At 40.9% G+C, this 14,196-nt stretch overlaps 1 protein-coding gene across 1 annotated transcript; it reads left to right on the top strand.

The window, feature by feature from the left end:
* The first annotated feature begins 475 nt into the window (after positions 1 to 475).
* plgrkt (plasminogen receptor, C-terminal lysine transmembrane protein) lies at positions 476 to 14,076 on the top strand. Its single transcript, XM_061907463.1, has 5 exons — positions 476 to 624; positions 2,432 to 2,524; positions 8,798 to 8,928; positions 9,071 to 9,180; positions 13,791 to 14,076. Exons 2-5 carry the CDS (start codon positions 2,444 to 2,446, stop codon positions 13,916 to 13,918), a joined length of 450 nt encoding a protein of 149 aa, XP_061763447.1. The 5' UTR covers positions 476 to 624; positions 2,432 to 2,443; the 3' UTR covers positions 13,919 to 14,076.
* Positions 14,077 to 14,196: the final 120 nt, after the last annotated feature.

The raw sequence follows: 14,196 nt of genomic DNA on the forward strand, positions 1-14,196 counted from the left end.
GGAGATGAAAGAAGGCCGTTTTAGTAACGCTTTTAATGTGTGCCTCAAAGGAGAGAGTTGGGTGGAAGATAATACCCAGATTCTTTACCGTGTCGCCTTGTTTAATTGTTTGGTTGTCAAATGTTAGAGTTGTATTATTAAATAGAGTTCGGTGTCTAGCAGGATATATACAACATATCCCCCTTTTTTAACTTTAGTTTTTCTTTCCTTGTAAACAAAGCAAAACCACTCTGTATGTTTGTTGTCAGTCTAATTATAAATAATGCAGACGAGGCGTGTTGGCTGTGTTCTTGACGTTTACTGCCGCGTGACGACATGCAACAACACTTTTCGGGGCTACCGCGCATGCTCGTCACTCTCGTTGCATGCTGGGTAGTGTAGTTATATTCCCTATTCTATACATTTCAGTATTTCACCACTGTTCATTATCCTGACTGTCCAGCAGAGGGCGTCCCCGACCGAAAGTGAAGACAGTGAAATAAAAAATCGTTTTGTTCTGAAGGGGCAAAGCGGAAGTTGAAAGTCAACAAACGGAAATAGAAAAGGCAGATCACCGGAAATGGTGTTTGGACGTGAATTTAGAAGCAATAGTCATTAACTCCAAGTACTTTTCACGCATTTCAGGTAAGTTTGCAACTGCTATTTCTTTCAATCGCGGGGGGAAATGTTTAGTTTGTGTGTTCAACTATTAAGCAGTTGAACACCCCCCCCGCGACCCAGAAGGGGACAAACGGTAGAAAATGGAGGGATGGATGGATAGCTCGAAAAGTAGCCAAGTAACGTCACAAAAAAGTCATTTCAACTTTTATATTATAAAAAAAAAATCGTCCAATAGTTTGTATGTGAAGGTAAACACTTTGGTAAGCAAAACTAAGAATAACAATGTCATTAACAGGTAAACTAAGAATGTCATTAGCAGGTAAACTAAGAATGTCATTAGCAGGTAAACTAAGAATGTCATTAACAGGTAAACTAAGAATGTCACTAACAGGTAAACTAAGAATGTCATTAGCAGGTAAACTAAGAATGTCATTAACAGGTAAACTAAGAATGTCACTAACAGGTAAACTAAGAATGTCATTAGCAGGTAAACTAAGAATGTCATTAACAGGTAAACTAAGAATGTCATTAGCAGGTAAACTAAGAATGTCATTAACAGGTAAACTAAGAATGTCACTAACAGGTAAACTAAGAATGTCATTAGCAGGTAAACTAAGAATGTCATTAACAGGTAAACTAAGAATGTCATTAACAGGTAAACTAAGAATGTCATTAGCAGGTAAACTAAGAATGTCATTAACAGGTAAACTAAGAATGTCATTAGCAGGTAAACTAAGAATGTCATTAACAGGTAAACTAAGAATGTCATTAACAGGTAAACTAAGAATGTCATTAGCAGGTAAACTAAGAATGTCATTAACAGGTAAACTAAGAATGTCACTAACAGGTAAACTAAGAATGTCATTAGCAGGTAAACTAAGAATGTCATTAACAGGTAAACTAAGAATGTCACTAACAGGTAAACTAAGAATGTCATTAGCAGGTAAACTAAGAATGTCATTAGCAGGTAAACTAAGAATGTCATTAACAGGTAAACTAAGAATGTCATTAACAGGTAAACTAAGAATGTCATTAACAGGTAAACTAAGAATGTCATTAGCAGGTAAACTAAGAATGTCATTAGCAGGTAAACTAAGAATGTCATTAGCAGGTAAACTAAGAATGTCATTAACAGGTAAACTAAGAATGTCATTAACAGGTAAACTAAGAATGTCATTAACAGGTAAACTAAGAATGTCATTAGCAGGTAAACTAAGAATGTCATTAGCAGGTAAACTAAGAATGTCATTAGCAGGTAAACTAAGAATGTCATTAACAGGTAAACTAAGAATGTCATTAACAGGTAAACTAAGAATGTCATTAACAGGTAAACTAAGAATGTCATTAACAGGTAAACTAAGAATGTTATTAACAGGTAAACTAAGAATGTCATTAACAGGTAAACTAAGAATGTCATTAACAGGTAAACTAAGAATGTCATTAACAGGTAAACTAAGAATGTCATTAACAGGTAAACTAAGAATGTCATTAACAGGTAAACTAAGAATGTTATTAACAGGTAAACTAAGAATGTCATTAACAGGTAAACTAAGAATGTCATTAACAGGTAAACTAAGAATGTCATTAACAGGTAAACTAAGAATGTCATTAACAGGTAAACTAAGAATGTCATTAACAGGTAAACTAAGAATGTCATTAACAGGTAAACTAAGAATGTCATTAACAGGTAAACTAAGAATGTCATTAGCAGGTAAACTAAGAATGTCATTAGCAGGTAAACTAAGAATGTCATTAACAGGTAAACTAAGAATGTCATTAACAGGTAAACTAAGAATGTCATTAACAGGTAAACTAAGAATGTCATTAACAGGTAAGCAGCACGATGGGCTTCCTGCTGTCTAAATCCATGGATGCCAACCTGCAGAAGCAGCAAGAGTTTATGCTTCACAACTCCAGACTGCAGGTGAGACCTGACTTGAGGTACACACCTGTCTACCAAGGAAAACACCTTCTTTATAGTACAGAATATAGTTCATTAGTTTGGTGGTACTGTACTGGCAGCTGTATACCATACAATCCTACTCTACAGGTAAAACTGCTTCTTGATTATGTCTCCCAGCCTTACTGAGTACTTCAGTCTAGGCCTGCATTGTTGTCCCCTGAGGAGATGCAATGAGACCCGGACTGTGCTGGACTCGCTGCAAGATCCTTCCCTGCTTGCATGATGCTGGTGCTTGACCTGCATGACGTACATCAAGCACCTGTTCATTTCCTCTGGCACCTTACAAGGAGGGAGGCTGATGAATGTGTGATCCACAAGCAGCATGAGTCATATTACTTTCATTTTCTAGTCTGGCCACAGCTGCTTTCTTTCAACTTCTCCAGGCGACGCAAACTCCTCGTCTTTGAAACCTTCCAATGCAAATCTCCACCACCGTCTGAGACCATGTGACCATTTGTCAGCCGCACTCTACTTTATGTCCAGGCTGGAAGTCACATCTAGTCCAGGATCTTTTTCATGCATACTGGACTGGAAGTCACATCTAGTCCAGGATCTTTGTCCTGCATACTGGACTGGAAGATCCTCCCGATCATGTACGCACTCCTTTACGTCTTTCACTGGCTCTCACTGCTGCCTTTTGCCAAAAATCAACAAGTCACCAAAGGACGTGTGCAGAGGAAAACTGAACAATTAACATCAGGTTACAGAGGAGAAAGTGTGTCCGCTATTGCAGAAAATGACAAAAGGAGCAAGAGAGGGAGAATCATGAAAGAAACTTCTTTGGAGAATTTGAATGAAAACCTCATTTAGTGATCAACCAACATCACAACAGTCTTTGGCCTTTTCACGGAGGTGGGGGATTGGGGGCGTCTTCAATGGCCTCCAAACATGTACCGGACACTTGGAATGTCTTATTTCTGGAAAGGACAGGCACTTGTGGCAAAACGAATTACGCTTTTAGACAATAAATTACCAAAATATAAATTTTGCCATTACAATGTGTGTGTATATATATATAGATACATACATACATACATACACACACATATATATATATACATACATACATACATACATACATATATATATATATATATATATATATATATATATATATATATATATATATGTAGTGGGCTTCACGGTGGCAGAGGGGTTAGTGCGTCTGCCTCACAATACCAAGGTCCTGCAGTCCTGGGTTCAAATCCAGGCTCGGGATCTTTCTGTGTGGAGTTTGCATGTTCTCCCCGTGAATGCGTGGGTTCCCTCCGGGTACTCCGGCTTCCTCCCACTTCCAAAGACATGCACCTGGGGATAGGCCCCTCCCACCTCCAAAGACATGCACCTGGGGATAGGCCCCTCCCACCTCCAAAGACATGCACCTGGGGATAGGCCCCTCCCACTTCCAAAGACATGCACCTGAGGATAGGCCCCTCCCACTTCCAAAGACATGCACCTGGGGATAGGCCCCTCCCACCTCCAAAGACATGCACCTGGGGATAGGTTGATTGGCAACACTAAATTGGCCCTAGTATGTGAATGTTGTCTGTCTATCTGTGTTGGCCCTGTGATGAGGTGGCGACTTGTCCAGGGTGTACCCCGCCTTCCACCCGATTGTAGCTGAGATAGGCGCCAGCGCCCCCTGCGACCCCACAAGGGAATAAGCGGTAGAAAATGGAAAAAATGTATATATATATATATATATATATATATATATATATATATATTGTTGTGTGACTATCAAAAAGTAAATAGTCACAGAGTGGAAAGCAGGGTTCTGTCTGACATGCTAGGTCCAAAGATGCAACATGAAATAATTATTGTTGTTTTGAGGGTGATTTATTGTCCCTTTGAGTAAAAATACAATACATTACATTCAGATGGTTTGTGGTTCTTTTGTGGTCCTTTAGCGCTCCTTTTGCTCTTCCTTTTGTGGTCCTTTAGCGCTCCTTTTCCTGTTCCTTTTGTGGTCCTTTAGCGCTCCTTTTCCTGTTCCTTTTGTGGTCCTTTTGCTGTTCCTTTTGTGGTCCTTTTGCGCTCCTTTTGCTGTTCCTTTTGTGGTCCTTTAGCGCTCCTTTTGCTGTTCCTTTTGTGGTCCTTTAGCGCTCCTTTTGCTCTTCCTTTTGTGGTCCTTTAGCGCTCCTTTTCCTGTTCCTTTTGTGGTCCTTTAGCGCTCCTTTTCCTGTTCCTTTTGTGGTCCTTTTGCGCTCCTTTTGCTGTTCCTTTTGTGGTCCTTTAGCGCTCCTTTTGCTGTTCCTTTTGTGGTCCTTTAGCGCTCCTTTTGCTCTTCCTTTTGTGGTCCTTTAGCGCTCCTTTTCCTGTTCCTTTTGTGGTCCTTTAGCGCTCCTTTTCCTGTTCCTTTTGTGCTCCTTTTGCTGTTCCTTTTGTGGTCCTTTAGCACTCCTTTTGCTGTTCCTTTTGTGGTCCTTTAGCGCTCCTTTTCCTGTTCCTTTTGTGCTCCTTTAGCGCTCCTTTTGCTGTTCCTTTTGTGGTCCTTTAGCGCTCCTTTTGCTGTTCCTTTTGTGGTCCTTTAGCGCTCCTTTTGCTGTTCCTTTTGTGGTCCTTTAGCGCTCCTTTTCCTGTTCCTTTTGTGCTCCTTTAGCGCTCCTTTTGCTGTTCCTTTTGTGGTCCTTTAGCGCTCCTTTTGCTGTTCCTTTTGTGGTCCTTTAGCGCTCCTTTTGCTGTTCCTTTTGTGGTCCTTTAGCGCTCCTTTTCCTGTTCCTTTTGTGCTCCTTTAGCGCTCCTTTTCCTGTTCCTTTTGTGGTCCTTTAGCTGTTCCTTTTGTGGTCCTTTTGTGGTCCTTTTGCGGTCCTTTTGCTGTTCCTTTTGTGGTCCTTTTGCGGTCCTTTTGCTGGTCCTTTTGCGGTCCTTTTGCGGTCCTTTTGTGGTCCTTTTGCGGTCCTTTTCCTGTTCCTTTTGTGCTCCTTTTGCGGTCCTTTTGCTGTTCCTTTTGTGCTCCTTTTGCGGTCCTTTTGCGGTCCTTTTGCGGTCCTTTTGCGGTCCTTTTGCGGTTCTTTTGCGGTCCTTTTGCGGTCCTTTTGCGGTCCTTTTGCTGTTCTTTTTGCTGTTCCTTTTGTGCTCCTTTTGCGGTCCTTTTGCGGTCCTTTTGCGGTCCTTTTGTGGTCCTTTTGTGGTCCTTTTGTGGTCCTTTTGCGGTCCTTTTGCGGTCCTTTTGTGCTCCTTTTGCGGTCCTTTTGCGGTCCTTTTGCTGTTCCTTTTGTGCTCCTTTTGCGGTCCTTTTGCGGTCCTTTTGTGGTCCTTTTGTGGTCCTTTTGTGGTCCTTTTGTGGTCCTTTTGCGGTCCTTTTGTGGTCCTTTTGCGGTCCTTTTGCTGTTCCTTTTGCTGTTCCTTTTGTGGTCCTTTTGCGGTCCTTTTGCTGTTCCTTTTGCGGTCCTTTTGCTGTTCCTTTTGCGGTCCTTTTGTGGTCCTTTTGCTGTTCCTTTTGCTGTCAACAGAAGTAACGGCACCTAGGTTCACATTCTCTCCAAACAAGCCAAACAATTCCTCCAGACAAGTGCAGGTGATATTCATTCAGCAATCATTCAGCTCCACAAACACGCCTCCCACACACACAAACTCCGCCCACACACATGTAGCCACACCCATTATCCCAGGTGAAACGTGAGAAACAAATCCCTTCCTCTACATATATATTTAACAAACACAAACACATATAGATATGCACATATATATACAGACATATATATTTTGATTGATTGATAGATTGACACTTTTATTAGTAGATTACACAGTACAGTACATATTCCGTACAATTGACCACTAAATGGTAACACCCCAATAAGTTGTTCAACTTGTTTAAGTCGGGGTCCACCTTCATCAATTCATGGTACAAATATATACTATCAACATAATACAGTCATCACGCAAGTTAATCATCATAGTATGTACATTGAATTATTTACATTATTTACAATCCGGGGGTGGGATGAGGAGCTTTGGTTGATATCAGTACTTCAGTCATCAACAATTGTATCAACAGAGAAATGTGGACATTGAAAGAGTGTAGGTGTGACTTAGTAGGATATGTACAGCCAGCAGAGAACATAGTGAGTTCACATAGCATAAGAACAAGTATATACATTAGAAGTACATTTGAGTTGTTTATAATCCGGGGAGATGGGATGTGAATGGAGGAGGGTATTAGTAAAGTGTTGAAGTTGCCTGGAGGTGTTGTTTTAGAGCGCTTTTGAAGGAATATAGAGATGCACTTACTTTTACACCTGTTGGGAGTGCATTCCACATTGATGTGGCATAGAAAGAGAATGAGTTAAGACCTTTGTTAGATGGGAATCTGGGTTTAACGAGGTTTGTGGAGCTCCCCCTGGTGTTGTGGTTATGGCGCTCATTTACGTTAAGGAAGTAGTTTGACATGTACTTCAATATCAGGGAGGTGTATCGGATATTATAGACCAGGCTCAGTGCAAGTTGTTTGACTCTGTCCTCCACCCTGAGTGAGGTGTGATCTGGGTGGAGGTCTAAAAGTAACCAGACTAGATTGTTCTGGGATGTTTGGAGTCTAGATTTGAGGGTTTTGGAGGTGCTGGGGTACCAGGAGGAAAATAGGCACCAACGCTCCCCGCGACCCCAAAGGGAATAAGTGGTAGAAAATGGATGGATGGATGGATATATATATATATATATATATATATATATATACACACACATATATGTATATATATATATATATATATATATACACATATATATGTATATATATATATATATACACACACACACACATATATACATACACACACACATATACTGTATATGTGTGTGTGTATTTATAGTTGTTTACACTTCCAAAGTTTCTTCGTCTTCTGTCGTCATGACTTGTCGTCCAAGTGTTGTTGACAAGTCCATAAATGTCAGTGAGTTTCTCGCCGATGTTCTCGCTCGACCTGCCGTCCGCCGTCATCTTTTATGCTGAATTTGAGACGAAGCAAAGAAAGCGTCAGATGACGTCTCGAAGCCCACAAATGATCTCAAGTGTCCACAATCCATTCAATCGCTTTTAAAAAGTCACCTGTAATTACTGCTAACTGTTGCTGATTGTTTAGCGGCCATGCTAGTCCAGTCGCACCGGGAGACCACGGCCCTATGATTAAAAGCCTTCACCTTCCCATAGCTGGGGATTGCAACAATTAGCATCCATTGTGGTTAGTTGGCTCACGTCATGTCACTAATGTTGTCTTGGAAACCTGCAACTCCACTCCAGGAACAAGAGGCTCCAGCACCCCAAAAGGGACAAGCAGTAGAAAAAAGATGGAATGATGGATTCCCTCACCCCTCTGTATTTATGAGAAAGTACACTCTTTTTGCATGTCAGGTGGTATACACTGTGGTGGTCTACTGCTGTGTGGTGGTCTACTGCTGTGTGGTGGTCTACTGCTGTGTGGTGGTCTACTGCTGTGTGGTGGTCTACTGCTGTGTGGTGGTCTACTGCTGTGCTCCAGTCCTGCTTACCAGTGGCCAACATCTGATTGTACTGAGAACACTTCAATTATAGAAGGAGAACACTCCTGTCATATAGAGGATCTTTGACCAGCCTCTTTACCCTAATTACTCAGCAGCACAACACTCCTGTCTAATAGAGGATCTTTGACCAGCCTCTTTACCCTAATTACTCAGCAGCACAACACTCCTGTCTAATAGAGGATCTTTGACCAGCCTCTTTACCCTAATTACTCAGCAGCACAACACTCCTGTCTAATAGAGGATCTTTGACCAGCCTCTTTACCCTAATTACTCAGCAGCACAACACTCCTGTCATATAGAGGATCTTTGACCAGCCTCTTTACCCTAATTACTCAGCAGCACAACACTCCTGTTATATAGAGGATCTTTGACCAGCCTCTTTACCCTAATTACTCAGCAGCACAACACTCCTGTCATATAGAGGATCTTTGACCAGCCTCTTTACCCTAATTACTCAGCAGCACAACACTCCTGTCATATAGAGGATCTTTGACCAGCCTCTTTACCCTAATTACTCAGCAGCACAACACTCCTGTCTAATAGAGGATCTTTGACCAGCCTCTTTACCCTAATTACTCAGCAGCACAACACTCTTGTCGTATAGAGGATCTTTGTGCAGGTAGAGCAGGTGGCACACCTGTGTACAGGTATCAGATGTGACACAGCCGTGTGTGTGTGTGTGTGTGTGTGTGTGTGTGTGTGTGTGTGTGTGTGTGTGTGTGTGTGTGTGTGCAGATGGAGCGTCAGGTGTTGCTGCAGAACGAGATGAGACAGCGTCAGGCGGCCATGCAGCTGGCTTGGTCCAGAGAGTTCCTGACATACTTTGGCACCTTCTTCACACTCACCTGTGCTGGACTCACACTGGGGTGACCTTTGACACCGGTCATGTAGCAGCCATGTGACCTTTGACACCGGTCATGTAGCAGCCATGTGACCTTTGACACCGGTCATGTAGCAGCCATGTGACCTTTGACCTCTCACACTAACACTGTCTCTCTCTTCATTCAGGGCCATCAAGAGAAAGAAGGCGGCCATGTTGGCTCCCATCCTCCCTCTCAGCTTCATCCTGACCTACCAGCTGGACGCTGCCTACGGATCACTGGCTCAGCGCATCAGAGGTGCATCTTCTCCAACAACATGGCACAAAACACCATCCACAGGATCTTGGACTTCTCAATATTTTTTACAGAGGATCTTTGACTTGTGTTCTGTAGTAAGTTCTCAAAAACAGCAGTCACTACTTTTAAGAGAGGATCTTTGACTTGTGTTTTTGCAGCAGTCACTATTTTTTAGAGAGGATCTTTGACTTTTGTTTTTGCAGCAGTCAGTACTTTTTAGACAGGATCTTCGACTTGTGTTCTGTAGTAAGTTCTCAAAAACAGCAGTCATTACTTTTAAGAGAGGATCTTTGACTTGTGTTTTTGCAGCAGTCACTACTTTTTAGAGAGGATCTTTGACTTTTGTTTTTGCAGCAGTCAGTACTTTTTAGACAGGATCTTCGACTTGTGTTCTGTAGTAAGTTCTCAAAAACAGCAGTCACTACTTTTAAGAGAGGATCTTTGACTTGTGTTTTTGCAGCAGTCACCATTTTAGGACAGGATCTTTGACTTGTGTTTTTGCAGCAGTCACTACTTTTTAGAGAGGATCTTTGACTTGTGTTTTTGCAGCAGTCACTACTTTTAAGAGAGGATCTTTGACTTGTGTTTTTGCAGCAGTCACTACTTTTTAGAGAGGATCTTTGACTTTTGTTTTTGCAGCAGTCACTACTTTTTGGACAGGATCTTTGACTTGTGTTCTGTAGTAAGTTCTCAAAAACAGCAGTCACTACTTTTACGAGGGGATCTTTGACTTGTGTTTTTGCAGCAGTCACTACTTTTTACAGAGGATCTTTGACTTGTGTTTTTGCAGCAGTCACTACTTTTTAGAGAGGATCTTTGACTTGTATTTTGCAGCAGTCACTACTTTTAAGAGAGGATCTTTGACTTGTATTTTTGCAGCAGTCACTATATTTTTAGAAAGGATCTTTGACTTGTGTTTTTGCAGCAGTAACTACTTTTTAGACAGGATCTTCGACTTGTGTTTTTGCAGCAGTCACTACTTTTTAGAAAGGATCTTTGACTTTTGTTTTTGCAGCAGTCAGTACTTTTTAGACAGGATCTTTGACTTGTGTTTTTGCAGCAGTCACTATTTTTAGACAGGATCTTTGACTTCTGTTTTTGCAGCAGTCACCATTTTAAGACAGGATCTTTGACTTGTGTTTTTGCAGCAGTCACTACTTTTTAGAGGGGATCTTTGACTTGTGTTTTTGCAGCAGTCACCATTTTAAGACAGGATCTTTGACTTGTGTTTTTGCAGCAGTCACTACTTTTTGACAGGATCTTTGACTTTTGTTTTTGCAGCAGTCACTACTTTTTAGAGAGGATCTTTGACTTGTGTTTTTGCAGCAGTCACTACTTTTTAGAGAGGATCTTTGACTTTTGTCTTTGCAGCAGTCAGTACTTTTTAGAGAGGATCTTTGACTTGTGTTTTTGCAGCAGTCACTACTTTTTAGAGAGGATCTTTGACTTTTGTTTTTGCAGCAGTCAGTACTTTTTAGACAGGATCTTCGACTTGTGTTCTGTAGTAAGTTCTCAAAAACAGCAGTCACTACTTTTAAGAGAGGATCTTTGACTTGTATTTTTGCAGCAGTCAGTACTTTTTAGACAGGATCTTTGACTTGTGTTTTTGCAGCAGTCACTATTTTTAGACAGGATCTTTGACTTGTGTTTTTGCAGCAGTCACTACTTTTTAGAGGGGATCTTTGACTGTGTTTTTGCAGCAGTCACTACTTTTTGACAGGATCTTTGACTTGTGTTTTCGCAGCAGTCACTACTTTTTATAGAGGATCTTTGACTTGTGTTTTTGCAACAGTCACTACTTTTTACAGAGTATCTTTGACTTTTGTTTTTGCAGCAGTCAGTACTTTTTAGACAGGATCTTTGACTTATGTTTTTGCAGCAGTCACTACTTTTTACAGAGGACCTTTGACTTGTGTTTTTGCAGCAGTCACTACTTTTAAGAGAGGATCTTTGACTTGTGTTTTTGCAGCAGTCACTACTTTTTAGAGAGGATCTTTGACTTGTGTTTTTGCAGCAGTCACTACTTTTTAAAGAGGACCTTTGACTTGTGTTTTTGCAGCAGTCACTACTTTTTACAGAGGATCTTTGACTTGTGTTCTGTAGTAAGTTCTCAAAAACAGCAGTCACTACTTTTAAGAGAGGATCTTTGACTTGTGTTTTTGCAGCAGTCACTACTTTTTACAGAGGACCTTTGACTTGTGTTTTTGCAGCAGTCACTACTTTTTACAGAGGATCTTTGACTTGTGTTCTGTAGTAAGTTCTCAAAAACAGCAGTCACTACTTTTAAGAGAGGGTCTTTGACTTGTGTTTTTGCAGGAGTCACTACTTTTTACAGAGGATCTTTGACTTGTGTTTTGCAGCAGTCACTACTTTTTAGAGAGGATCTTTGACTTGTGTTTTTGCAGCAGTCAGTACCTTTTAGACAGGATCTTTGACTTGTGTTTTTGCAGCAGTCACTACTTTTTACAGAGGACCTTTGACTTGTGTTTTTGCAGCAGTCACTACTTTTAAGAGAGGATCTTTGACTTGTATTTTTGCAGCAGTCACTATATTTTTTAGAAAGGAACTTTGACTTGTGTTTTTGCAGCAGTCACTACTTTTTAGAAAGGATCTTTGACTTGTGTTTTTGCAGCAGTCACTACTTTTTAGAAAGGATCTTTGACTTGTGTTTTTGCAGCAGTCAGTACTTTTTAGACAGGATCTTTGACTTGTGTTTTTGCAGCAGTCACTACTCTTTAGAGAGGGTGTTTGACTTGTGTTTTTGCAGCAGTCACCATTTTAAGACAGGATCTTTGACTTGTGTTTTTGCAGCAGTCACTACTTTTTGACAGGATCTTTGACTTGTGTTTTTGCAGCAGTCACTACTTTTTATAGAGGATCTTTGACTTGTGTTTTTGCAACAGTCACTACTTTTTACAGAGGATCTTTGACTTTTGTTTTTGCAGCAGTCAGTACTTTTTAGACAGGATCTTTGACTTATGTTTTTGCAGCAGTCACTACTTTTTACAGAGGACCTTTGACTTGTGTTTTTGCAGCAGTCACTATTTTTAGACAGGATCTTTGACTTGTGTTTTTGCAGCAGTCACTACTTTTTAGAGGGGATCTTTGACTGTGTTTTTGCAGCAGTCACTATTTTTAGACAGGATCTTTGACTTGTGTTTTTGCAGCAGTCACTACTTTTTAGAGGGGATCTTTGACTGTGTTTTTGCAGCAGTCACTATTTTTAGACAGGATCTTTGACTTGTGTTTTTGCAGCAGTCACTACTTTTTAGAGGGGATCTTTGACTGTGTTTTTGCAGCAGTCAGTACTTTTCAGAGAAGATCTTCGACTTGTGTTTTTGCAACAGTCACTACTTTTTACAGAGGATCTTTGACTTTTTTTTTTGCAGCAGTCAGTACTTTTTAGAAAGGATCTTTGACTTCTGTTTTTGCAGCAGTCACTATTTTTAGACAGGATCTTTGGCTCCCAGTGTATGGGGCAAGTTGAAGGCTGTTTCTGAAAGAGTGGCCCGTCTTAGAGGCTCTCTGACTAGTTTTGGAGGGTGGATGTGAAATAGAGGATCTTTGATTGACCAGTGTGGGTGGATGTGAAATAGAGGATCTTTGATTGACCAGTGTGGGTGGATGTGAAATAGAGGATCTTTGATTGACCAGTGAGGGTGGATGTGAAATAGAGGATCTTTGATTGACTAGTGTGGGTGGATGTGAAATAGAGGATCTTTGATGGAGCAGTGTGGGTGGATGTGAAATAGAGGATCTTTGATGGAGCAGTGTGGGTGGATGTGAAATAGAGGATCTTTGATTGAGCAGTGTGGGTGGATGTGAAATAGAGGATCTTTGATTGACCAGTGTGGGTGGATGTGAAATAGAGGATCTTTGATTGACCAGTGTGGGTGGATGTGAAATAGAGGATCTTTGATTGACCAGTGTGGGTGGATGTGAAATAGAGGATCTTTGATTAACCAGTGTCAGTGGATGTGAAATAGAGGATCTTTGATTGACTAGTGTGGGTGGATGTGAAATAGAGGATCTTTGATTGACCAGTGTGGGTGGATGTGAAATAGAGGATCTTTGATTGACCAGTGTGGGTGGATGTGAAATAGAGGATCTTTGATTGACTAGTGTGGGTGGATGTGAAATAGAGGATCTTTGATGGAGCAGTGTGGGTGGATGTGAAATAGAGGATCTTTGATGGAGCAGTGTGGGTGGATGTGAAATAGAGGATCTTTGATTGACCAGTGTGGGTGGATGTGAAATAGAGGATCTTTGATTGAGCAGTGTGGGTGGATGTGAAATAGAGGATCTTTGATTGACTAGTGTGGGTGGATGTGAAATAGAGGATCTTTGATTGACCAGTGTGGGTGGATGTGAAATAGAGGATCTTTGATTGACCAGTGAGGGTGGATGTGAAATAGAGGATCTTTGATTGACTACTGTGGGTGGATGTGAAATAGAGGATCTTTGATTGACCAGTGATGGTGGATGTGAAATAGAGGATCTTTGATATGCCAGTGCATGTTGGATTAAGACATGATTGACAGGCATTTGAACATCTGCTGTACCAAACCTTGAATATGAATAATAACAATAATAATACTTGTTACCTGCAGCGGAGGCGGAGTCTATCATGTCGTCGGAGCAGCAGCGTCTGCAACTTCCTCACGGGACGCCGACCTTCGACAGCATCGAGAAGACTCGTCGCGCCAAAATCAGCCTCACCTCCATCTTGGAAAAATGAGGGCTTGAGGATGATTGACAGCTGAGTTTGTTTATCTTCATCAACTCTGCGCCAAAACGACTTTTGGCTCACAAAGTCAATAAAACACATCCTCGACTTAATTATGTTCAGCAAACATTTCTCATGGAATCATTGACAATTAAACCACTAAAAGAATATTTCTTATTTGTTGTCATGATTTCATCTTCATCTTGTTTCATTTTTATATTTCACAGATGTATCATTTTGGCATGATATGATATCAAATGATACAACTGTTGATATCAAATGATAGACAT

This window comes from Nerophis ophidion, linkage group LG08 (assembly GCF_033978795.1).
Source record: "Nerophis ophidion isolate RoL-2023_Sa linkage group LG08, RoL_Noph_v1.0, whole genome shotgun sequence".
Classification (NCBI taxonomy): Eukaryota; Metazoa; Chordata; class Actinopteri; order Syngnathiformes; family Syngnathidae; genus Nerophis; species Nerophis ophidion.